General features: G+C 52.4%; 3 protein-coding genes across 3 annotated transcripts in view; 2 read left to right on the forward strand and 1 right to left on the reverse strand.

The window, feature by feature from the left end:
- Positions 1 to 9,877, forward strand: part of ZNRF1 (zinc and ring finger 1) — a 104,205-nt gene extending 94,328 nt beyond the window's left edge. Inside the window, exons 3-5 of the mRNA XM_077752805.1 lie at positions 5,883 to 5,988; positions 7,541 to 7,632; positions 8,928 to 9,877. Coding sequence (XP_077608931.1) covers positions 5,883 to 5,988; positions 7,541 to 7,598 — 164 coding nt within the window. The 3' untranslated portion in view covers positions 7,599 to 7,632; positions 8,928 to 9,877. The remainder of the gene's footprint in view (positions 1 to 5,882; positions 5,989 to 7,540; positions 7,633 to 8,927) is intronic.
- A 2,594-nt stretch (positions 9,878 to 12,471) lies between these two features.
- LDHD (lactate dehydrogenase D) lies at positions 12,472 to 16,998 on the reverse strand. The gene is made up of 11 exons (XM_077752806.1): positions 16,897 to 16,998; positions 16,039 to 16,151; positions 15,665 to 15,807; positions 15,376 to 15,522; positions 15,083 to 15,242; positions 14,630 to 14,829; positions 14,408 to 14,536; positions 14,215 to 14,342; positions 13,547 to 13,637; positions 13,350 to 13,461; positions 12,472 to 13,262 (listed from the first exon to the last, which is right to left on the reverse strand). Exons 1-11 carry the CDS (start codon positions 16,969 to 16,971, stop codon positions 13,097 to 13,099), a joined length of 1,464 nt encoding a protein of 487 aa, XP_077608932.1. The 5' UTR covers positions 16,972 to 16,998; the 3' UTR covers positions 12,472 to 13,096.
- The window catches only part of ZFP1 (ZFP1 zinc finger protein), a 40,067-nt gene continuing 29,330 nt past the window's right edge, over positions 14,738 to 25,474 (forward strand). The window contains exon 1 of the mRNA XM_077752800.1: positions 14,738 to 14,855. The gene's annotated coding sequence lies outside the window, so the exon portion shown is untranslated. The remainder of the gene's footprint in view (positions 14,856 to 25,474) is intronic.

Here is a 25,474-nt window from a genome sequence, read left to right on the forward strand (position 1 = left end):
TGGTGCCCCTCCTACAGGAGCTGCTGACCGGAGGGCCGCTGGGAGAGCGGGGAGCCCTTGGGCAGGAGACTCACAGGTGCTTGCCGCTGTGGGGAGATCGGAATTCGGTGGTTACAGGAGAAGAGACTTGAGTGGAGTTGCCGCTTTATTGGCTGACTCCTCTGGGCTACCATCATTGCAGCGCAGCCCACCAGAACAACTGGAGCATGTCCCACAATCTGGGGTGCTGGGGTGGGCACCCCACTCCTAGCAGGGGAACTCTCTGCTCCAAGTTTCTCCTCTTGCTGGAGATTCCCCAAGAAGGGAGCTGGCGAGACCAGGCACTGGCGGCACTGCTCCTCCCCACCCCCCGGGAGACTGGGCCAGCGGCTCTGCCCTTGTTGAGGAGGCTGCGAGACCAGGCTCCGCTGCACCTGGGCAGGAAATGAGGCCAGGAGGTGGGGCCAGTGTCTCTGCGTCATTTGCTAGGGGTTCTCCCTCTGGCTCCCACCTTCCTTCCCGCCAGGGCCCTGACTGCCATTAGGCTCAAGACAAAATGCATTGTGTGTCGTCCTGCCCTCAGCCGCTGGCTCCAAGCTGTACCAACTTGAACCTTCCCTCCAGGCTGCCAGCAGAAAGGGAGCCGTGACTATTTGGGCCTTCCCGCCCCCTCCATGCCACCGGGCCAGCCCAGCCCCATATGGCAGCCCTACTCCTAGTTTCCTCCACCCCCCGGAGCCCCTGCGTGCACACAGTCACAAGAAGAGAGAGATCTGAAGCTGTGGGTGAGATGGGTGCTGTTCTCTAGCCCCAAGGGAAGAGACTCCATTGCCTGGTCTTTTAAGGAAAGGAGGTAAGGTGGCCACGTGGAACTTGTCTGGGGAGTCATGGCCACTTACAGCTGCTTTAGCTGATCCAGAGACCCCCACAGGGTCTTTAGGATTCACTGAGATGTTTCTGTGAAGTTCTGACATACAGCTGGCCCCAAAGAAATGAAGCCTCCTTTTTCTCCTCCTCCTAGATCTTGCTTTGACAAACAGCAGCTGTCAGTGTGTCCCCTACCCCGTATCTCAAGGCGGGAGAAGTATGCAGCCACCCCCTTCGCCAGCCACGGCACTGGTGTCACTGACCCCTCCTGCTGTGGCGCCAGAGAGCTTTGCCTCTCGTTTGACCCCCCAGTCCAGTTGGACGGACCAATATTAGCATCATTTAGCACCATCCCCACCCAGATCTGACACTTCTAAACTCCATCTTAGGCAGTGACATTGGCTTTGCATAGGGCATCAGGTTTGTTTGGGACCAATTAGAAAAAGGAAGAAAGCACAGCTTCATTCCTGGTTTCTCATCAACCAGCATCAGTTGAGGCCCCTCCTCTGGGAACACCAAAGGACATTTGTGTCCATGTACCATGTTGCCTCAATTTGTGCCAGACCCAGGTCCTCGGCTTTGTGCCTCGAGGTCCCTGACAACAGGCAGCAGCCTCCTGCCAGAAGAGTACAGAACCAGCTCATAGCCAGCCGTCAGCTTCAGCCATTTCCACTCCCCTGCTGAGAGCTCCCAGGGACATCTGGGGGCTGCTGACTCCAGGGCCCCAGGGATTGAGACAGGAAGTTTTACTCAACCCGTTCAGGCCTGTGGCCAGATCTGTGTACCGCCTGCCTTCCGCTGTGGGAAGAATACTGCTCCCTGGGCACCGTGCCGGGTGTGGGCGCCACCGGCTTCCCCAGGCTGTCAGGGCCCCAGCCGTGAGCTCCCCTGTCCCAGGGGCCTCCAGGCCCCCTTCTGCAGCCCAGTGGGGCAGCTCACAGTGGAGTCCCCTACCCGGTGCTGCAGCCCCAGGCAGTCTGGTGAGATGCAGCACTGTACTGTGTGCAAATAGTAATTGATTGTTTGTAAGAAAATGCACCTGACCTTCATGTGCTCAAGCCTGAGTCCTTGATAAGAAAAGGAACCGCCCTTGTGCTTCCTACGCCTTCCCCTAGTGACATCCAGTATGAAAAGGGGAGCGTCAAGCAAACCTCAGACCTTCTCTCCATTCCTGGATCTCTCCCCGGATCTCTGTCACCTCTGCTCTGGCCTGGAGGCAGCACAGGTGGAGAGCACAGCCAGCGGCTTGGGAAGCTTTGGGGACCCAGGGAATTCTAACCTGCCCATTGGGCTCACAGCTGGGGAACCAGTCAGTGGCGGGAAATGCAGAGGACATTCATTGGGAATCTGTGTAACGTTACTGCACCGCAGGGATAGGAAATCATTCGTCGGGGTGGGGAGGAGCCATGAAACGGGGCTGGGGCCCAGACTCGCTTTACCCATGAGACGCCTGAGGCTGACAGGCCTCTGAGGAGGGTCTGTGGTACTACTCTGCCTCCTCAAAACTAGACTGTTTTCCCTCCTATCTTTATTGGGGTGTTTTCCTCCAGTGTTTTATTATGAAAGCATCAAACGTACAGCAAAGTTTGGGGGCTTTGCAATGAGCACACAGAACACCCACTGTCTGGAGTCTGCGTTTTACTGTACTTGCTCCGTCACACGTCTCCGTCCACCGGTCCCTCCTGTCCTTTTGATGATATTTCAGGGCCAAGTGAAAACACCAGTACATTTCTTTATTGGGGCTTTTCATTATACAAGCAATGCATGTGCAAACAAATTTCAAAATATATATAAAGACATTTTTCTTCTAGTCCTCCTTTCCTTCACCATCAGAGTGTATATTCTCCCAGAGAAGTTTCTGTGCCAACACAAGCATGCATGGAAGGTATCTGGTGCTTTGAGATATGGGATCATGCCCATTTACTGGTCTGCCACCTGCCACATTCTGAGTCTGAGGCTCCCTTCTCAATGGCAGGCTGATGATGTGCCATTTGCTTTTTCTGTTCTTGTTACCCTTGCAAGTGGGCCTCTGGGTTAACCTGATGTTAACAAAAAATGACCACAAATTGTCTTGGCCAGGAAGAAGAGAGTGACTTCTGTCACAGCTCAAGTGCACAGGGACTTCAGTATTGACCTGGTCCTATCTTAGGCTTTTTCCTCGGGGTTCTTGGTGGGGAGCTTTGAGGCACCTTAGCCTTCTAGGCTGTGAAGAATTCTGATTTTAGGGGTACCTGGTTGGCTTAGTTAAGCATCCAACTCTTGATCTGAGCTCAGGTCTTGATCTCAGAGTCATGAGTAGTCATGAAGCCTACTTTATAAAGTGAGGGGGTGTCTGAGTGGCTCAATCGGTTAAGCAGCCGACTTTGACTCACATCATGATCTCGTGGTTCATGGGTTCGAGCCCCATGTCCAGCTCTGTGCTGACAGCTCAGAGCCTGGAGCCTGCTTCAGATTCTGTGTTTCCATCTCTCTGCCCTTCCCCCGCTTATGCTCTGTTTCTCTCTCTCTCAAAAATACATTGAAAGACATTTTTTAAAAATTAATAAACTATGAAAGAAAAAAACTAACAACTAGAAAAAAATTTTTTTTAAAGAATCCTCGTTTTCTGGGCCCCACATGTTTTCCTTTCCGCCAAGGTCCATCAGAGAGCACACAGAAACAGCAGTGGAGGGGGGCACCAAGCAGAGGGTCCCAGGCCCTGCACCACCACTCATGAAACCCCCATCTCAGGCAAGATGTTTGATTTCTCTGGCTTCTTTTTCCTCCTTTGCAGAGTGGAAGTACCACACATGCCCTGCCTCGCTCATAGGATTGTGAGGCTCAGTTGAACACACACATCCAGCCTCGGGATGTGTCTCATCAGCAGTGCTCAAGGACAGTTAAAATCTCTTCGTAGTGGGGAACTGATCCTGCTCCGGGCTCTCCTTAACATCCGTAACCCGACCCTCTTGGTAGTTCTCCTGTGGTTTAGGGAGCTTCTCAGTAACCTTTGCTTCCTTCACCTCTAGTACCTGCCTTCCAGATGTTAGAGTTAACCTGGGTTCTGTCTTTAGTCTTCTTAGATGTCAGTCAAATCTTTTTATCCCATGTCTACACCCGTCACCCACGTCTCTCCTCTGAACTCCAGATTTAGACTTGAATAGACTCCCAGAGGTTTCCATTAGTTTGTTCACATGGAGATGCCTGGTCAGCACCCCTCACCCAACCCTGAACTCACTTGTCGTGCCTGTCCTCCTCCTGGGTCCCCTCTCATAGTGACGTGCACCCGCCACTTGCCCAGGTGCCCTTCTTGCCCCTGAGGCTAGTGCAGGCCCTGAATCCATTGCTCCTGCATTGCTATGTCAGCCTCCAGACTGGGCTCCCGTCTCTGGGCTCTTTCGGCCCCCTCTCCAGTAGCCAGCAGAGACCAGATGTGATCAGAACGTGTCCCCAGGGCCTCCCGGTGAACCAGGTGAAGCCTAGGTGCCACAGCAGAACACGAGTCCGTCCTGGGGGAGTTGGTCCCACCTCCTCCTATGACCCCACGTCTCTCTGCAGAGGCCATAGCAAGCTTCCTGCGCTTCCCGACGCTCGGATACTGTTCCTTTGCCTGGAATGTCCTTTCCTGAACAGTCCCTGCCCTGATAAGACATCTGCCATACCCTCATACCTGGGCCTGTATGCATCGTGGGGCTTCCTAGAAATGCCCGTGCCGCCCATTTCCGTTTTCTTGTCAGCCTCCCCTGTGAGACTAGGACTTCAGTCCTGGGACCGTGGTTTATTCGCTGACTCGCCAGTGCCCAGAATGTCACAGAAATATGATCAAGGGCTGCTGACTCAGCCCTGGTGTTCTCCCTGTTCTGCCCAGGCGTTTCCATCTGTGGCTGTGCTAGGGGCCTGTGGCGTGCAGTAGCTTCCTTCCATTCATTCTCTTTTTTGAGGAGCCTTTTTCTCTTCTTTTTTAAATTGAGTTGTACAACCTAATAACGTTCAGGATGCTCACAGTGGATGGGGCAACCACCATCTCCATCTAGTTACACACATTTTTGGAAGAAAACCCTTTGCATGATGGTACTTTGACAAGGTATCTGAAATATAGTCCTCAAAGAGCCAGAGGATAGAATGGCAGTCGCCAGGAGCTGAGGGGATAGGGAAATGGGGGTTGCTATCCAAAGGGTGTGGAGTTTCAGTCATGCCCGATGAAGAAGTTCTGGAGAACTGGTGTACAATATCGTGCCTCCAGGTGGCAACACTCTGGTGTACACGTAAAAATCTGTTGACAGGGTAGATCTCATGGTAAGTGTTCTTACCATCAAAAAAAGGGAAAAAAAAAAACCCTTGCCCATGAAGCAGTCATCCCCCGTTCCCTCCTGCCCCAGCCCCTGATCTGCTTTTTGTCTGAATTGATCTGCTCTGCACATTTCATATAATGGAATTGTTCAGTAGGTGACTTTCTGTGTCCGGCTTCTCAGCAGTGTTTTTGCAGTCCTCCCACATTGTGGCCTGCCTCGGTTCTTCATTCCTTTTCACGGCTGAGTAATATTCCGTCGGGTGGCTGGACCACATCTGTTTATCCACTTAGCAGCTGGGGGGATATGGGCTGATTCCAACTGTTGGCTATTGTGCATGCATAAGTAGCGGCTGGCGCACCTGTCTCTTTCATTTGCTCTTGCCTCGTACCCCGTCGCTGCTTTTCCAAACTGGAACTCTGTGCAGCACCTGGTCTGTGTGTCTGGGGGACGCTCCGTTCAGGGAAATAGTTTGCCTCTGCTACGTGCCTATCCCCCCTCCCAGCCCTTTTCTGCCTCCATCCCCTGGCCCCTCGTTTGGTGATTGATACCATTTGTCTTCAGATAATTAATGTGTGGTGTTCATGTTTTGTCTATGCCGTGAGGGCCTTCAGGTCGAAGTACCCTTGGTCTTCTGTGTCGCCTACAAAGCCTTGCCCACTAGGGGACCCAGGCAGTCCCACCCAGGCCCTAGGTCCATGCCTGCCTTGTGCCACCTGTCTGCTGGTGACTGACCCTCTCCCACTCACCTCTGTCCTCCCTCTGCAGATGACGTGCTGACAAAAGACGCGGGTGAGTGTGTGATCTGCCTGGAGGAGCTGCTTCAGGGGGACACGATAGCCAGGCTGCCCTGCCTGTGCATTTATCACAAAAGGTACGAAAGGGTTGGCAGGGCCAGCTCAGCCCCATCTGAGACACCAGAGGGCTCCTTCTGTGCAGGTGGGGGAGAGAAGGACGGACCCTCGTCACTAGCCATTCTGTCCCCTCTGGTTGGGGATGACCTGTCCTCCTCACTGAGGGCTCAGGGGTCGAGGCAGAGGCCCGCAGGTGGAAAGTCTGAACATGCCGAGTGCAGGATGCAGGCCTCTGGACTGATGGGGAGACCCGTGGAGCCCCCCAGGTTCAAGGCACTTAGGACCCCACCTGGAAGGTTGGTTCTGCATTCGTCTCCCTGAGCCTTATCTTCATCTGCGGGCCCCTGTGCTCCACAGTGTGAGGACCGTCATCTGTGCCAGGGAGGCAGAAGGGAAGGGTGTGCGTGCCGCCCCTGCACCCGTCCCTTCTCCCCAGGGGGCGCTGAGGCAGGAATAGACACTACCTGTGGGGCCACAGCCCCGAGAGCCGCTATAATTAGCGGGGCTGAGATTTGTCCTCAGGCTCCAGTATGAGCCTCGTTCTTGTTTCCAGCAAGAAAGAAGACACCTCCTTACCCGAGACGGGAGGACTCTCTGTGCCATCTGCTCTCGGCTCCTTGAGTCCCAGAGCTTCTCCCGATACACGGGCTTTTCCAAAGCCCGACTCACGGGGCTGTTGGCCGCGATGCAGTTGTGCGCCTGGGACCCAGACGTGGCTGGTTTATGAGAGGCTCGAGGTTGGGCTGGGGTTCAGGGGGTGCTGTTGGCCTGGGCCCAGCAAGGATTGCTCCAGTGTCCCCAGAAGGCGCCACTCAGAACCGGAAGATGGAAATCTTTGGCTCTGGGGGAGAATGGTGCAAATTATCTACCTCATTCCTGCCTTTGAAAATTGCTTGGTGTCTGTTTACAAGTCAGAAGGCTGTTTGGGGCCATCTCTGGTCCATCTGCTTCAGGTGGGCCTTTCTCTGAACACTAGAGACCAGGGTTGCGCTGTCAGCCCCCCGTCTGGCCCTCCCAGCAATGTCCCACCACAGCTGACCAAGCCAGGCAGGGGCTGGGCATCTCCTGAGAAGTCCCACCACGGAGGGAGCCTTGAGGCTGTCCCTTCGACGGAAGAAGGGGCTCCCCAGAGCTCAGAGCAGCGGCCAGCCCGCTGGGTCTTGGTGTTCATGCCCTGGTGCTTTAAGCCCGAGAGATGGTGGGCTCACTACCCTGCACGGCCCTCCCGCTCTCACCTTCTCCCTGGTAGCTGTTGCCTTCCTCAGGGCTCCACGCAGGCGAGGCCTGGTCCCTCTCAGGGCCACACTCCGTTTCCTGCAGTGCCCAGATCTGCCCGATCCTGTACCCATCGTGCCCATGGGCTCATGCCTCAGGCTGAGCCAAGATCCGTCCTGGTGCTCTTCTCCCTGCTTCAAAAAGTGGGTGTCTGGGAACACACTTGTTTTTTCCTGAGGTGCGAGCAGGCGAGATTTAACAAACCCCTGCTCAGAAGCCTGACCCTCGGAGAGCGCCCCGTAGGGAGCGGCCTGGTCCGCGGGTAACATGTCTCCCCTTGCCACCTCCCTGCCTCAGTTGCATAGATTCGTGGTTTGAAGTGAACAGATCTTGTCCAGAACATCCCGCGGACTGACCCTGCTGGGCTCGCTTGCTGACTCCTCTCAAAGGTGAGCCCGCGGTTGGGGGTATTCCGGGCTCAAGGCCGAGGGTCGAGTCACTCTTGGGCCTGGAGGTAGGGGAGCAGCTCGCCAGTGGTTCTGTGGGGGGCAGTGATTCTCCGGGAAGGACAGGAAATACAAACGCCCATGGTTATGAAGGAGAGCCTCAGCAGAACTAGGTTCTTCGGGAAGAGACCCATGTGTGCCAGACACCTGCAGTGAGCCTCCCCGAGGAAGGTTCAGAAAGACCCCTTTGGAATGTGCTGGTGGGAAAAACAGCAGCATGAGCTGTGGGACCGACGCCGGGTTTGCACCCGCCCCGCCCCGGGCGTGAGGGGCGTTTCAGGGTCTCTGCTTCTTCGGGGACAGGGGTGGACATCACACTTACTCAACATGACAGCCCATGGGACAATAATTGTCCCCTGTGGTACTTATCGGTGATCATCTCAGCCACTGCTCTTCCGCTTGCAGGCCACCTCCCTCACACTCACACACTCTCTCTCTCTCTCTCTCTCTCTCTCTCTCTCTCTCTCCCGCTCATACATACTTGGTCACACTCACACGTGCACCCACATACTCTCACACTCACACACAGTCTCCCACTCATACACACCCACATCCACATCCTCTCACACTGTCACACACACACACACACACACGCGCGCGCTTCCAGGTGAATCAGCCACAGCAGGCCAGCATGACGACCTTCCCCCCCAGATGTGCACACGTGGTCCCCTATATAACCATCCAGTCTGACTGTCCATTTCTTCCCCAGGGCACCTTGCTTTTCTGCTGACCATCCTCACCTGTCCCCCATCCCACCTGTGCCTTGTCAGTTCTGGGCTGGCACTTTCTTTTTTTCTGGCAAACAGACAAAACCCCTAGAGAAACCAAAACCCTGACTCCACCTCATCTAACATCCAAAGGTTTTGGGGCATATCTCTCTCTCTCTCTCTCTCTCTCTCTCTCTATGGTTTTTGTTTGTTTTGTCTTCCTTTGTTCTTCATTAGGTTTATTTTATTTATTCCAAGTAAACTCCCAGAACAGCTGATGATGTCAGACAAATCAGGGACATTTGCTCTTTTTACCTTCCCCTCAAAAACTGAGGACATGGGGAGAAGAAAAAGCAAGGGTGAGAGTGAGGCAGAGGGACTGGGCCGACGCCGGAGCGGGAGCCCAAATCCCGGCGGGACGTCTGGCTTCAGGCCCCGGAGCGGAACCACAGACGCCCGGCCAGCCTCAGCGGGATGCACGCGGCCGGCCTCGGCCGACACGGCGCCACTTACGTGTTACGATCCACACAGGGACCAGCCAGCCCCCGTTCCCGAGAGGAGGCGTCGGACACGGGCAGAGCTGAGCTGGGGACACCAGTGGGAACAGGGCACCCCTTCTGCACTGACTTCCAGAGAATGGTTCTCCCTTTCTCCCTGAGGACACCAAATGGATGAGAGCGAGTTTGAGAGAAGAAAGAATCAACCGCCATCCTTCCCCTCACCCCTCATCCCAGGAGGGAAAGGGCATTTTCTTTTTCACCTTTGAAAGGCGTGGGTCTGTCTAAAGTGTTTACAAAAAAAAAAAAAAATTATAAAAAAAAAAGTCTAGTGTCGACTGGTGTTTTCCCTCGTGATGTTTACAGATTGCTGTCTGCTGCCCAGCTCGCACCCACTCAGTGACAGGACCGAGCAGGCGCACATGGCCTCCTCCCGTGCCCGGCGCCCCCCTCGGCCCTCTCTGTCACCAACCGCTCTGCCTTGGGTGTTTTTTGGGTTTTTTTTCCCTCCATTCTTCTGGCTTGGTTTTGCACTTTTCTCCCCCTGGGACCCTGATATGTAACTTTATTGCCAAAAAAACAACCCGTCAAGGACCTTCTTCTCTCCTTTCCCTTTTCCTCTTCCTCCCTCCCCTCCTGGTTCTGGTCAGTTCAGAGGATTTAACAGTCACAAGTGTCCTGCAAAAATGCCTGAACATTTTTCTTAGACCCTTGTGGATTTTTTTTCCCAGAAAACTTAAACAGACAAAAGACTTATTAAAGGAATATGTACAGTTACCCCTGTTTTCAGGCACTCTGTTTGAGAACATTTTAGCCATTGATGTTCACACGTGGCATCAGCCCATGCAAGATAGGTTTCTGTATTTATATATTAAAATACAAAAAAAAACCCTTATAAAATGTTTAAAAAAATGTTCAAAGCTTGGGGAAAAAGCTTTCTTCATTAGTCAAGGTGTTTTGATATGGTATTAAAATGTCTAATAAAAGATGCACTGTGTGACTTTATTTTACTGAGGTAATTGTTTCACCATCAGGAAATGGGGTTTGGAGGCCTGTCCCCGACTCCCTCACCTACCTCCTTAGCCTTCCTCCAGGCCACTACTTGGCGCTACAAGAGTGTGGAGTGGTCCTCAGAGCAGTCATCCCTGGGCAGGGGGACCTGGCAGGTCACACCTGGGTCCTTCAGATTTAATGACTCTCCCAAGCATCATGGAGTCAATCTGCCATCACCTGCGGCGAGGCTGTGACAGAACTCTTCAGGAAAGATCTGCGGGGGCAAAGATCCTACAGCCCATGGAGGCTGCAAGGATGTGGATTCTTCCAGGTATTGGCCCGGACCCTCCCCCTCCCCCGCCTTCATTCTCAGCTCCCCATCCCACGTCCTGCGCTGCCCTGCCTGTTGCTCCGTCTGCATCTCCATGCTGACTCATGGGCATGCTTCATTGAGGCCCAGAAAGAGGCCCTGCTTTGGGGCTGAGCCAGCTCAGAGCCCTTGAACTAGAACCAGCCACTCAGGGCTCACAAGAGTTGGCACACCTCAAGCTGGGCGGGAAGCTCAGGGCAGGGGGTGGCGGCGTAGGCCCGGGCCTCTGTCCCTGGGCCAGACAGGCTTCTGGAGCGGCATTCCAGAGCCTCCTGCAGAGCCTGCAAAGGAAAGCTCTGGAGGGAATGCCTCTGGGCCTCTCTTGTGTTCTGTGGGCTCTCCAACCCCACCGGGGCCCTGGCTCTGCTGGCCTCTTCCGTCAGATGCTTCCTAAAGCACCTACTCTGTGCGGGGGCTTTGCATGCCAGAGAGCAAATGTGAACCGAGGCACAGGCGCACTCAGCATGTTCAGAGAAACGCTTAAGAATAATCTGTGGGGTCTGCACCTGGGCCTTAGCATCAGTGGGGACCCCGGGGACCAACTGTCACCACGGTGGCAAGAGCATGAGCCCTAAACTGCATGTGGGCTCCTCTGCTGGGCAGAATGATCTCAGGGAAACAACTTTGTTCCTCTAAACTTCAGACTCAATCTCATGTGAGTGGGGACAAAGTCACACACCTGGGAGGCGACTGTGAGGGTCAGAGAATATGCCCGGAAGCCCCTGGCACTTGCGTAGCCGACTCCGTCATAGTTCTGTCACCGCAGAGAGCACTCTTCTCTTCACAGCACCTCCTGCTTCTGCCTGGCAACTGTGTCTCCCTGTTCTAAATTTAATTCCTCCACCAAAGGCAGCCCGAAGATCTCCTTGCTTGACCCCTGGGCCCACAGGCAGAGGCCTTTATGACCACCTTGATGACTTAGGCCCCGCGGCCTTGGCAGAGCCCTGAGTGAGCCAAGTGGTCGTGACCCAGTGGGGCTGGCTGGAGCCGGTCCCCACCCCCAGCGACTTCCACTCCCACCCGGCACACGGCAGCCCTCTGCTGGCTACACCGTCCTCCCGAATTCACCCGATTGCAGGCCCCTTGGGCGGGGGTGGACCGGGGGACTTCACCCGATTGCAGGCCCCTTGGGCGGGGGTGGACCGGGCTAGTCCCCCTACGTCCAGGGTAGGACTAGTCTCTGTCATGCTCCCTCCCGGCAGCTCTTTCTGGGAGGGCAGGGAATCAGCCAGACCCTCGAGGTGGCTTCCACCCCCTCTCTCTGCTAAGGGCCCAGCACACTTCGAGGGGGGCTTCCTGGGCAGGATCACCTTACTGAGACCATCAAGTAGCCATTTAACAGTGTTGAGGAGTTTAGAAGGTCCTTCTGCTTAGATAAGATGCTGAATTCTGCAGGTAAACAATGTTAAGAAATGTGTAACTCCATTCCAGATGGCTTCCCAGAAAGTACACACACAAGGCAAATAAGGCAGAAACAGTCACTTGAATCTTCAGGGGCTGGTATCTCAGTGAACAGTGTGCTCGTTCTCTCATCACAGTNCGCGGCTAACACGTAGATTGTTCGTGTACCGGGGTGGTTTGGGGAGAGGCAGTGAGGCGTGCCTCCATACCACCCCTTGGCACGGTGACTGCTCACAGCCCAGGGCTAGAAATGTCACAGAGGAACAAACTGGGCTCAGTCCAGTGAGGAGGGGCCTCCAAGAACCAGTCTGGGCCGAGGAGTCCAGAAGGGTGCCCTCTGCCTAGAGCCTGGACAGCTGATGGGGAAACGTGGGAGGGGTCCAGGGGTTGGAGGCAGGGAAGGAGCTTAGTGGTGGCTCAAGAGAGTAGGGGTGAGGTGAGATGGACAGTCCCTTTGGTTTCCCTTTTTGCTCACCACCACCTTTATTCAGGGGCCAAGGCCAAGGGGTGAGAGATGGGCCCGCATGGTAGGCTCCTGGGATGGGATTTAAAGATTGGCTTCCCGGGACACCAAGACTCCCCCCACCTCAACCCTGGGAAGTAGGGGTACAGCAGAGAGCTGTAGGCCCTGGACAGTGGGGAGTCCTGGGTGTCTCTGCCCAGAGCAGATGCTATGGTGGTGGGCGCCCTCTTGTGGGCTTGGGAACACCTGAAGCACATGGACCAAGTGGTGTGACCAGCGATCCGCAGGGTGGGCAGATCCTGACTTTGAGGCGGAGGGGAAAGCTAGTAACATAACACATCACACCATAGAGAAACATAATACAAGCAGAATAATTTCACTTCCGTTTCCATTGATTGGCAGCAGCCGCCTGAAGAACATGTTCAGAATGTTCTTGGGCCCAGTCCAGGCTCGTGTTGGCCATGGCCAAATCCTCTGGCTTTGGGCTTCTCACAAACAGCAGTTGGGACAGGGACCTGGATCCCTGAAAGCGACCTTCTGTAGTGTAAGCACCACCCCCTCCCCAGGCTGCCGTAAGTCCGAGGACAGGCCCAGAACCAGGGATGAGGGTATCACTGGCCACAGGACAGAGAACCTGAAGGAGGTGGGGGAGGGCAGGCCCAGGAGGCCACTCGTAGGTGCTGCCTGCTTGTCTCCAGACTGCTGCCAATGGGGCTCTGGTTTGCTTTAGGGGCCTAAGGAAGCCTATCAACGTGGAGTGGGAGATCTCTTCCCACCCCAGGGAGGAGTGTTCCTGTCATCAGGCAGGTGGAGTCAGGCTAAGGGAGCTGGCCGCCCGCAGCAGCGGGGCTCAGACCCAGGGGAAGGCAGGCAAGGCCCTCTGCAGGTCTAGGCGGAGGCGAACTGTTCTGTGACAAGAAGAAAGGTTCCAGAACAGGAGGCTCCACTGTCTGGGGGCTTGTGGGCTTGCAGGCCCTCACAGCACCTTGCCTGGGTTCATGAGGCCTTGGGGATCCAGCATGGCCTTCAGCCGCCGCATGGTCTCCATGCCCACGGCGCCCACCTCCTCCTGTAGCAGCTGGCGCTTGCCCAGCCCAATGCCATGTTCCCCAGTGCATGTCCCATGGAGTGCCAGCGCCCGCCTGGTGGGGGGGGGGATGCAATGAAGAGATTCTCAGCAGTTGCTCCTCCCACCACCCCCCAGTCGCCCTCCCTGGGCTTGCTCACACCTGCCCAGCTGTTCTGAAAAGGCCTTGACTCTGTGCAGCTCCTCGGGGTCCTCTGGGTCCACCAGCAGGATGCAGTGGAAATTGCCGTCACCCACGTGTCCAACGATGGCTCCTGGGGGCCCAGAGGACAGAGCTGCTGCCTGGGCCAGCCCTCCCGCCACCCACCCCCATGGCGCTCCAGCAGTGGGCACGCGGACCTGTGAGTCCCTGGGCCTTCAGGTCCTCCTTGGTCTGCACCAGGATCTCTGGCAGCCGGGAGATGGGCACGCACACGTCGGTGGAATAGCCCTAGGTCGTGGTAGGTTTTTTAGGTTCTCCTCGCACCCCCAACCTTCTGCCAGCCCGGAGGTTAAGAGGTCATTGTGGTCAAGGCTAAGAACAGGTCAGAGGAGGGTTGGCCTCACCCATAAAAAATAGCTGCTTTTCTCTAGGCCTGTCCACCCGGACAGCTGGCCAGAGGGGGCTCTCTGCCCTGCCTGCAGAGGCCATGAGCCCCGCCTCGCTCCCTGCCTGGCCCGTATGCAGGACCCCCAGCCGCCCACGCCGCCTAGCCTGAGCTCTGACTCCCAGTCTCCCCTTGCAGTCAGCTGACACCTTCCGCTTTGTCATCTTTCTCCACGTGGCCTCTCCTCAATGTTCACAAACCCTAAGAGCACCCTCTCTGTGCCCATGCCCAGGGCCTGTTCAGGACAGGGGTTCCCTCCAGAGGGCTTGGCAGACAACTACTTTCCCGCGGGACCGTGTCTGAGTAGCAGCCAGGTTGGGGCAGTCCTGCCCCCTGTGGGTCTCAACCTGCTGCTCTGGACAGCAGGGTGGTGGACCGAGCAGAGTGCTCCACCTGGTGCTCCACTCCAGCCCAGCTCACCTTGTAGCCCGGCCGCAGGGCCAGGACTGCGTACCAGGCATTGTGTCGCGCTGCCCAGAGCCGGCTGCGCTCCTCAGCCTCCTTGGCAGAGGAGAAGTGGAAGGCTCCATTGTGCTGGGTGATCTCCTCTGCAGGGGTTGGCAGGTTACTCAGGGCCAGCCTGTGCCCCCCTCCCCACAGCACCCCAGCACACCTGCCAGCTGTAGCTGCTCAGCCAGGGCCTGCTCAGAACCATGGAACTCGAGGAAGAGTGTGGGCGCCACGGAGCAGTTCAGCTGGCTGTGCCTGTTGCAGGCGTCCATCGTGACGTCATCCAGAAACTCTGGGGCCAAGGAGAGGGCAGGTGAGGTGAAGCCCAGACTTCAAGGGGCACCTCTTCCAGAGAGCCCACCCAGAAAGCTCAGTCCCGGCTCACCAATGCGCGCCACGGGCACTGCAGCCTGGAGGATGTGAACAGTGCTGTCCACGGCTGCCTGGACACTGGGGAACGCACAGGTGGCGACCACTGTGGCCTCAGGGGCAGGATGCAGACGCAGAGTGGCAGCTGTGATGAGTCCTAGTGTCCCCTCAGAGCCCACAAAGAGCCCTGTGAGGTTGTAGCCAGCTGCGCTCTTCCTGGACCCCGGGGACACACAAGGCAGGTGAGTGCCCAGGACGTGAGACCATGGGTGTCCAGCCACAGGCCTGGTATGGAAACCCAGCACTGTCCCCCAGGCCCCTGCCCTGTAGGGAGCTGGGCCAGCCTGCCCGGGGCTGGCCTGGTGCAGGCAACCTTCAACCCTGGCCCATGCGACAGGACTTTTAGACTCCCCAAAAGCCTGGCCCACCCATCCAGGAGCCCGCACTGCCACGCGCAGAGGACGCTCACCGGAAATGACGGCCTCGGCCTGCGGTATGAAGCACCTGGCCGCCAGGCAGCACCACCTCCAGGTTCAGCACGTTCTCCCGCATGGTGCCATAGCGCACGGCATTGGTGCCCGAGGCCCCGGTGGCCACCATGCCACAGAGAGAGGCATCAGCACCTGGGTCTGGAGGGCAGAGTGCAGGCAGAAGGCAGCCTAGGGCAGGCACCCAGGGACAGAGTCCCCTCAAGCCCCAGACACAGCCCTGCCACCAGGGAGCCCTCAGGGCCCCGGGAAAGGGCTTCAGGTTTCAGCCTACCCACGGGAAACCAGAGGCCACTGTCCCGCAGATGGGTGTTGAGAGTTTTGTGGGTGACGCCTGGCTCCACCACCACAGAGAAGTCTTCCAGATTCAGCTCCAGGATTTTGTCCATGTGGGTCAGGTTGANCCCAGGCCACATTCCACGGGATCCCCGTCTCGAGGCTGACTTCCTGGCAGCCAGACCAGAGCCCGGGGATGGCAGGTAAGGCAAGGCGGGCTGGAGGCAGCTACAAAGGTGACAAGGGGGAGAGAGAGCCAGAGCCAGGCTGGGGGAGGGGCCTGCTTACCTGCACCGCACACACTCCACCCTCAACCCCAGTGCCGGTGCCAAATGGGATGATGGGCACTCCTTGGCTGTAGCACAGGGCTGCCAGCCGGCTGACCTGCTCCACATTCTGGGGCCACACCACGGCATCTGGAGGTTGGCACCTAGAAAAAGACCCTCAAGCAATTTCAGGGAGTGTGGCAGCCTCTGGTCCTGCTCACCTCCAAGGAGCCCAGAGGTATCACAGGGCCTGAGGCTGCACAGCAGGAGAGGGATGGGTGTGGTGACGAGGTAGAGAATGCCAGAGCCCCCCAGAACAGATGGGTGGGGGAGAAGCCAGCCCAGGACTCTCACTCCCAACCCCGGGGCTCTGATGGGGGAAGGGGCCCCCACACCTGTGCACGGACTCATCGTGACCATGCTGCTCGCGGACGGCGGCAGCAGTGGACACATGGGGGCTCCCCACGACTGCCTTCAGAGCCTCCACAAAGCCCTTGCTGAGCTCGCCCTGCCGGGAAGACACACGCTGCCAGCAGTCGCTCAGAGACACCTGTGCCCACAACCCTGCCCCGGTGAAGACGTGAAGACGGGTCTGGAGTGGAGGAGGGGCTGCCAGCACCTCTGGCCTCCCCTCAACCCCGGCCCCACCTCCCCCACTAACACCCCCCCAGGGTCAGCGTAGCTAGGCCTTGCCAGTGGGGCCCCTGGAAGCAAACCCCCTCTACAGGAATGCCCCTTTCCAAACAGAACCTTCGGGCTCAGTGTTTGACTTCGGAAAAAACCACCTGGATAAAATCAGGAACCAGATTCACTCTACAGAAAGGAACATCACAGGGTTCCAGCCAGCCCAGCCTTGGCTTGGAAAGGTTACCAACGTCCGCCCTCTCTCCAAAACTGCCCCAGGCACAGCAGCGGCACGCAACTTGATGAAGGAAGGATGGGAAGGGAAAGCCCCACTGCCTGTTAACTGAGGCGCCCCTTAACCCCACACCCAGGGGCATTGCTTCGGATGTCTGGACATTTGTGAGCCCCAAAGAGGACGCCCTGGAGCCCACAAGCCTTTCATTTGATACCCCCAGCTCCACCTGTGGCAGCTGGGGGGACCCCGGCCCTTCTCACTCAACACCGACCTTCGGCACAGAGTGAGCCCAGTGATCCTCCGCTCAAGATCACAGGGTGCTGGCGCAGCACGGAGCCTGGCATAAACCTGGAATCTGGGCCCCCCCACCTGTAGAGGGCTTCCCCCCAACTACCTGAGTCCCCCTGGAGCAGTAACCCCTCCGGGGGAACAGCCCCCAGGTCGCAGCAGCCCGGAGCAGACTGGCCATAGCTGTGGGTCACGGGCACTGAGGCCACCCCAGCCCATTGGCTGTGCAGGGAGTGGGACTGCTTAAGGTGGTTCGGCCTTAAGGTGGCCCTGCCAGACCTTGCTGAGTCAGGTATGGCTGCAGGCATAGGTCCGCGCTTCCAAAGCAGAGGTGAGGCTTACTTGACACAAAGTGGGAGAGGATAGCAACCTCTCTCTGGCTTAAAGCTCTGCTGTGGCTTCCCTTGGACTTTCCAACAAAGGTAGACTCCTTGCCATGGCCTTAAAGGTCCTGCTAATTCCTGCTGACCTCTCTATCAACCCCACTTCTTTTCCAGTCTCCTCTTTGGTCTCTGAGTTCCAATTTCCGTTGGGGTTCCTGTATCCCCTGAGCTCCAGCTCCGCTCAGGGCCTTGACACACAGCTTCCTCTCCCTTACCCTGCAAGTCTGCAAGTCTCAGTCAGTGTCACAGTCAGAGGAGGCTTCGAGCAGGGCCATGAGGAGGGAAGAGCAGGGAGGCCCTCTGGGGATGGGATGGAATAGGGCAGTGAGGCAAGCCAGGAAGCCTCCCTGGAAGAGGAGAGCTAAGGATGAGCAGTAGCTCCCCAGCTAAGTGAAGGAAAAGACAGCTGTCCTTTCATCTCCGCCCTCCCACTGGGTGGATTTCCTAGCCATCCTGCAGCGATGTGGCTGCTGCTCTTGAAGCTCTTCCAAGCTCGGTTTTCCTTCCACAGCAAATTTGGAGAAGCATGTTGCTAACATTACTAAGATAAAGCTATTTCCAGCTTTGTTTTTCTTCTCAATTGAATCATGAATACAAACTCCTACTTGGGTCCTTCTCCCCAGCCACGTTTGAATGAAATCGCATTTCCACTCTCAATGTGCTGTTTAACTGGCTTGTCTCAAAAAAAAAAAAAAAAGGTCTGTTTTACAGTTCGGTAGTTCAACTACCGAACTTAGGGGTAACTCAAGATCCAGTGAAAGTCCACAGTCCACACAATGCGTTTGGTTAACATGGCTCATAAATCTCTCTTTTTTTTTAAATATTTTTATTTATTTCTAGGAGAGAGAGAGAGAGACACCGTGAGCAGGGGAGGGTCAGAGAGAGAGGGAGTCACAGACTGAAACAGGCTCCAGGCTCTGAGCTGGCAGTCAGCACAGAGCCCGACGCGGGGCTCGAACCCACGAACCGCGAGATCGTGACCCAAGCGAAAGTCGGACGCTTAACTGACTAAGCCACCCAGGCGCCCCTCATAAATCTCTTTTAATCTCTACCAGTTTCCCACCACTCCCCCTTTATTCCATGACACTTATTTGTTAAGGAAATGGGGTCACTTGCTCTGTAGAATTTTCCACATTCTGTATTTGGATGATTGCATGCTTGTGGTATTGTTTAATTTATTTCTCTAGTCTCTATATTTCATGTAAGTTGTTAGATCAAGATGTGGTGCTGTCCACTACAGCTTTCTGTACTGATGGAAATGTTCTGTATCTGGGCTTCCATTAGCCACCCACGGCTAAGGGTCCTGGAGGCATCTGTGGTTGGAGGAGAGATGCCAGGGAGAGTTTGTAATGAACCCTAAAAGAACCACGGTATAGATCCCTAAGGTTTTGAGCAGGGCCGTGACGTTTGCAACAGAAGGCAATACACTATTCAAATAAGTGCCCCTGGCCCACTACTAGGTCCTGGTTAAGATGGTAGGAGTGGCCACAAGACATCAAGTGGCCATGTGGCCGGCCAGAGTTAGCCATCATGAACTTTATTCTATCAGACTCACTGTCTATTATAAAGTCAGGTGAGTCTGAAACAACCCATTACAATAGACAAAAGGGGAACAGACAAAATTGGGCAGAAGCAGGGCCAGAGGGCAAAATAAGCTGTATGGGTAGGTGGCTCGGGTCCCCATGTCACCCACCCGTTGCTTGTTCAGCACCTTTCCATCAGCTCACACCTGTGGCCATAAGGGGGAACTCTTAGGACCAGCCGATAAAAGAGGGAAAAGTTCAAGCTTGATTCATAAATGGGTTGGTTCAATATGAGAGTGTAAGCTCACAGGGGTGCACTGCTGCTTCACTTAGGGGTAACTCTGAAATCCTCCCATTTGGCAGCGCTGCAGGTCATGCAGCTGATCAGCCCCTTTTATAAAAAGAAAAGTGACCCAGGAGAAGAATAGACACAGGCACACGGGCAATGGTGAATGGCTTGGTTGCACAGTCAAGGGCATATGCAGAGAAAGATGGGAAAATCGGGGCCTGAGATTTGGAGAAGAGGCATGTAGATGGATCTCTAGGAGTAAGTGCAAAGTCGCACATCTATCACATGGCAACGCCCACCACAGAGCATCTGCCATGGAAAAGACCGAACAACGCATACGGCGTGAGTTTGCCAGCTGTCATTGGCCAACCTCTTTCAGTGACCACGCCAGTGCTGGCACGATGGCAGTGGGGACAGATGCGAATCATGGACTCACCAGCATGGCACCCACTCACTAAGGCCGACCTGGCTACTGCCACCTCTGAGTGTCCACCCTACTACAACACTGAATCCCACACACAGTACCATTCCTCGAGGAGACCAAGCAGCCGCTTGGTAACAAGCCAATTACATTGGACCTCTTCCACTCTGGAAGGGGAGCAATTTATCTCAGTTGAAATCCACACAACACATATTATGGGTATGCGTTTGCGTCTCATGCCTGCACGGCCTCAAGCCAGCACTATTGTCTGAAGGCTCACTGAGTATTTGATCCCCCCATCACGGTAAACCACATAACATCACCTAAAGCCCAACAACCCATTTTATGTATTTATTTACTTATTTGGTCAGGTCAGAGGCCACTGACCTTGCAGAGCAATAGGTGGCATGACCTTTGGGAGGTACAACTGAGGCACCAGCTTGGAGATGCATCTATTCAACCATAGTTCTAGAAGAGGAAGGTACTTTCATATAACTAGCAGATAAAAGGTGAGTATCAGGGGCGCCTGGGTGGCTTAGTCGGTTGGGCATCCGACTTTCGCTTAGGTCATGATCTCGCAGTTCGTGGGTTCGAGCCCCGCGTCGGGCTCTGTGCTGACTGCCAGCTCAGAGCCTGGAGCCTGTTTCGGAGTCTGTGTCTCCCTCCCTCTCTGACCCTCCCTTGTTCACGCTGTCTATCTCTCTCTCTCCTAGAAATAAATAAAAATTAAAAAAAAAAAGGTGAGTATCAAAATTATTTTTTTAACTTTTCCTTTTGAAATAATTTTAGACTTAACAGAAAAGTTGCAAAAATAGTAAAGGGGGGTCCTATGTACCCTTAACCTGATTTTCACTGATGTTTACATTTTATATAGCCATAGTACAGTTGTTAAAACTAAGAACTAGTAAAATATTAATTGATACAGTTAGAGAATTGGTACTTTACTAAACTACAAATTTGATTTCACTAGTTCTTCCACGAGTCCTAGTTTGAGGTGGGTTTTGTTTGGTCCAAGGTGTACTCATCATCTCACACTGTATTTAGTTGTCTCTGCTTCTCTGTCTCCTATAATCTGCGACAATTCCTTAGTCTTTCCATGTCATCTGACCTTGACATTTTGAGGAGTACTGGTCAGTTATTTTATTGAACGTTCTTCAATTTGGGTTGTCTGATGTTTTCTCGTGAGTAGGTTGAGGACATGCATTTTTGGAAAGAATGCCACAGAGGCAATTTGCTCTTCTCAGTAAACCACATCAGCAGTTTAAGATGTCAATATGTCTTCTGAGCAGTGACATTAACCTTGAGCACTTGGTTTCGGTCATGTCTGTGGGGTGTCTGCATTGTGAAATTACTATTTTTCTCTTTTTAAAAAAATTTTTTTTTTTATTTCTAGGAGAGAGAGAGAGAGACAGCGTGAGCAGGGGAGGGTCAGAGAGAGAGGGAGATACAGACTCTGAAATAGGCTCCAGGCTCTGAGCTGGCAGACAGCACAGAGCCCGACGCGGGGCTCGAACACACGAACCGCGAGATCATGACCTAAGCGAAAGTCGGACTCTTGACCGACTAAGCCACCGAGGCGCCCCACTATTTTTCTCTTTTTAATCAATACGTATACTGGGGTAGATACTTTAAGACTGTGCAAATATCCTGTTTTGCCTCACTTTCATCCACTATCTTTAGCATCCATTGGTGGATCTTGTCTGCAATAGTTGTTATTGTGGTAATTGTGTCTCCTATTGGTGATTTTCTACTTCTCTTATTCCTTCTATATTATTTAATTAGAATTATTCTCTAATAAAGAGCCATCCATTTTGCCTTATTTATTTACTTACTTATTTACATATTACCAATATGGATTCATGGAAATTTATTTTATTCCATAGGTTATAATCTAATACTGTCATTATTTTGTTGCTCAGTTCCGGTTTTGGCCACTGGAGGCCTCTGTCATAGGTTTCTCTGCCCTTTAGACTAGCCCGCACCTGTTTTTGAGCACCGTCTTACTTTCTACTACCGTAAGATGCTCCAGGCTCATCTTGTCTTTCCCCTGCCCAGACCAGTAATCAACCACTTTTCTAAGGACTTCTGCTTCATTTTAGTGGAGAACAGTAGTATTTGGGACTTGAGATTTGGGTGTTAGATGTACTTTAAAACTCAACAAAAGAAAACAAAAAATGTGATTAAAAAACAGGCAAGGGCGCCTGGGTGGCTTAGTCGGTTAAGTGACCAACTTCATCTCAGGTCATAGTATGGTGGGTTGTGACTTCAAGCCCCACATTGGGCTCCGAGCTGAGAGTTCGGAGCCTGGAGCCTGCCTCAGATTCTGTGTCTCCCTCTCTCTCTGCTGCTCCCCTGCTCACGCTCTGTCTCTCTCAAAAATGAATAAATGTTTATAAAAAATTAAAGATAGACAAAAGATATGAACAGACATTTCACCAAAGAAGACATACACATGAAAAATAAATAAGCATATGAAAAACTATTGAACATCACCTGTCATCACAGAATTGCAAGTTAAAACAACAAGATGCCACTACACACCTATTAAAATGACTAAAATCCAAAAAAAAAAAAAACTGACATCAAATGCTTATAAGGGCACAGAGCACCAGGAATTCTTACCCGTTGCTGGTGGGAATGCAAAATGGTACAGTCACTTTGGAAGACAGTTTGACAATTTCTTACAAAGCTAAACATAGTCTTACCATATGATCCAGCTATCATGTTCCTAAGTACTTACCCAATCGAGTTGAAAACTTATGTCCCTACAGAAGTCTGCACATGAATGTTTATACCAGCTTTATGCATAATCTCCCCAAACTAGAAACAACCAAGATATCCATCCAAAGGTGGATGGGTAAGCCAACCACAGCCCATCAATACAAGGGAATATTCGTCAGCTACAAAAAAAGAAAGGAGCTATCACGTCACAAAAAGACATGGAAGAATCTTAAATATATATCGCAAAGTGAAAGAAATCAGTCTGAAAAAGCTACGTGCTGTATGATTCCAACCATGTGACATTCTAGGCAGCAAAAAGACCAGTGGTTGCCAGGGATTTGAGCTGCAGAGAATGAATAAATGAACTGCAAGGGGTTTTTAGGGTGGTAAAGCTATTAAGGATTCTACTGTAATGGTGGATACATGACTTTATGCAATGTTCAAAACCTATAGAAGCTTTACGACACCAAGAGTAAACCTTACCGCAAACAAAAAAATTTTTTGCAACTGTCCTCAGTCTTGTTTTTCTTTTCTTTAATTTCCTTTTTTAAATTTATATCCAAGTTAGTTAGCACGTAGTGAACAGTGATTTCAGAAGTATTCCTTAGTGCCCCTTAGCTATTTAGCCCATCCCCCCTCCCACAACCCTTCCAGTAACTCTCTGTTTGTTCTCCATATTTAAGAGTCTCTTATGTTTCATTCCCCTACTTCGTTTTATATTATTTTTGCCTCCCTTCCCTTATGTTCATCTGTTTTGTATCTTAAAGTCCTCATGAGTGAAGTCATATGATATTTGTCTTTCTCTGACTAATTTCGCTTAGCATGATACACCCTAGTTCTATCCACATAGTTGCAAATGGCAAGATTTCATTCTTTTTGATTGCTGAGTAATACTCCATTGTGTATATACACCACATCTTCTTTATGCATTTATCCATCGATGGACATTTGGGCTCTTTCCATACTGTGGCTATTGTTGATAGTGCTGCTATAAACATTGGAGTGCATGTACCTCTTTGAAACAGCATACGTGTATCCCTTGGATAAATACCTAATAGTGCAATTGCTGGGTCGTAGGGTAGTTCTATTTTTCATTTTTTAAGGAACCTCTGTACTGTTTCCAGAGTGGCTACACCAGTTTGCATTTCCACCAGCAGTGCCAAAGAGATCCTCTTTCTCTGCATCCTCACCAACATCTGTTGCTGCCTGAGTAGTTAATGTTAGCCATTCTGACAGGTGTGAGGTGGTTTTGATTTGTATTTTCCCGATGATGAGTGATGTTGAGCATTATTCCGTGTGTCGACTGACCATCTGGATGCCTTCTTTGGAGAAGTGTCTATCCATGTTTTTTTGCCCATTTCTTCACGGAATTATTTGTTTTTTGGGTGTTGAGTTTGATAAGTTCTTTATAGATTTTGGATACTAACCCTTTATCTGATATGTCACTTGCAAATATCTTCTTCCATTCCGTTGGTCGCCTTTTAGTTTTGCTCATTGTTTCCTTTGTTGTGGAGAAGCTTTTTACTTTGATGAATAGTAGTTCATCTATTGCATAGATGCAATAGCTGCAATAGTTTATTGCAATAGTTCATCACAAACAAATTTTTAAAAACATTTAGGAGGTCGGAAGATCCCAAGAAGGAATTCAGACTATGATAAGATAATCTAACTGCTATCTTTCTAAATGTGGGAAGCAACCTCACTGAAGAGGGTGGGAGAAAGAAGCGCTGACCTAAGTGACTTAGGGAATGGAGTTTGTAAGACAATTACAAAAGGAACTACACACAGGCACAGGGGCATGGACTAAGAATTCAGATACAACCATATATATATACTGGATTGACTGAATAAATTAATAAATGGGGAGAGTCAGGTCCCCTGTGCAGAAGAATTCCAATTAAGTTATGAAGGTACCCTACCCTAAAGACAGGGAGCATAACTTTCCACTCCTTAAATGTGAGCTGTTCATAATGACTTTCTTCCAAAGAGTACAGTATGGAAATTGCATAGAAAAAGAGTCACTTTACAAGGGAGAGATCTGACAAACACTACTTCAGCCAGATGGCCAAGGTCAACAGCAGCAGCCATAAATCATGTTGGTAGCTGTACCTGTGCTGGGTTCAAGAGTATCCTTCCAGGGGCACTGAGGTGTCTCGGTTAAGCAGCTGACTTCAGCTCAGGTCATGATCTCATGGTTTGTAAGTTCGAGCCCCTTCATCGGGCTCTGTGCCAACAGCTCAGAGCCTGGAGCCTGCTTCAGATTCTGTGTCTCCCTCTCTCTCTGCCTCTCCCCCACTTGTACTCTGTCTCTGTCTCTCAAAACTGAATAAATGTTTAAAAATAAAAAAAGAATACCCTCCCCAAATTCCTGTCCTTCTCAAGATCTCAGAATTAGACTTGATTTGGAAATTGGGTCATTGCAGATGTAATTAGTTAAGATGAAGTGATTCTGGAGTAGGGTTGGCCCTTAATCCAATGACTGGTGTCCTTGTAAGAAGAGGAGAAGAGACAGAGAGACAAGAGCTCAGAATGTCATGGGACAATGCAGCGGCATGCCAAGGAAGCTAGGGAAACCACTGAGATAGAAGCAAGGAAGGATTTTTCCAGAGGCCTCAGAGGTGGCATGGCCTTGCCAACACCTTGATTTCAGATTTCTAGGCTCCAGAACTATGAGAGAACAAATTTATGTTGCTTTCAGGCAGTTTGTGGTACTTTTTAATGACAGCCTTAGGAAATTGACACTGGACCCTTGACACATGATGAAAATGCTCCCTTGCCTCTGAGCATTTCCTCCCCAGAACCTATACCCACAAGAAAAACACCAAACAAATGCCAATAGTCGCACATTCTATAAAATATCTGGCTAGAACTCCTCAAAACTGTCAAAGTCATCAAAAGCAAGCAAAATCAAAGCAACTGTCCCAGCTAAGAAGGGCCTATCTTAGTCCGTTAGAGCTGCCGAATCCATGAATGACTACAAAGCTGTATTTCTCACAGTTCCGGAGGCCGGAAGTTCCGGGCTTTCATCTTTCCATTAGTAAACAGAGGTATTTGGACCAGTGGACCCCCTGATCCATTCTCTTTCTGGATCTACTCATGAAAAATGGAAGTCTTTGATTCAACTGCTTCATTTTGTAATAACACTCTGCCCAATAGTACTCATACCCATACCTTTGTGACCCATATAAAAGTAGCTGCATCCTCTATAAAAATAACCCATCCAGTACTAGAAGTTATTCAGAAGGACTGGGGCTTTTTTGCAGTCCTAATACCCAGCCAGGAGGAGAAACGGACTGAAGAGGCAGCTCCCTCTGATGCAGGACACAGGGTACCTCTTGTCCCCCTCA

This window comes from Crocuta crocuta, unplaced genomic scaffold, assembly GCF_008692635.1.
Source record: "Crocuta crocuta isolate KB4526 unplaced genomic scaffold, BGI_CrCroc_1.0 scaffold727, whole genome shotgun sequence".
NCBI lineage: Eukaryota > Metazoa > Chordata > Mammalia > Carnivora > Hyaenidae > Crocuta > Crocuta crocuta.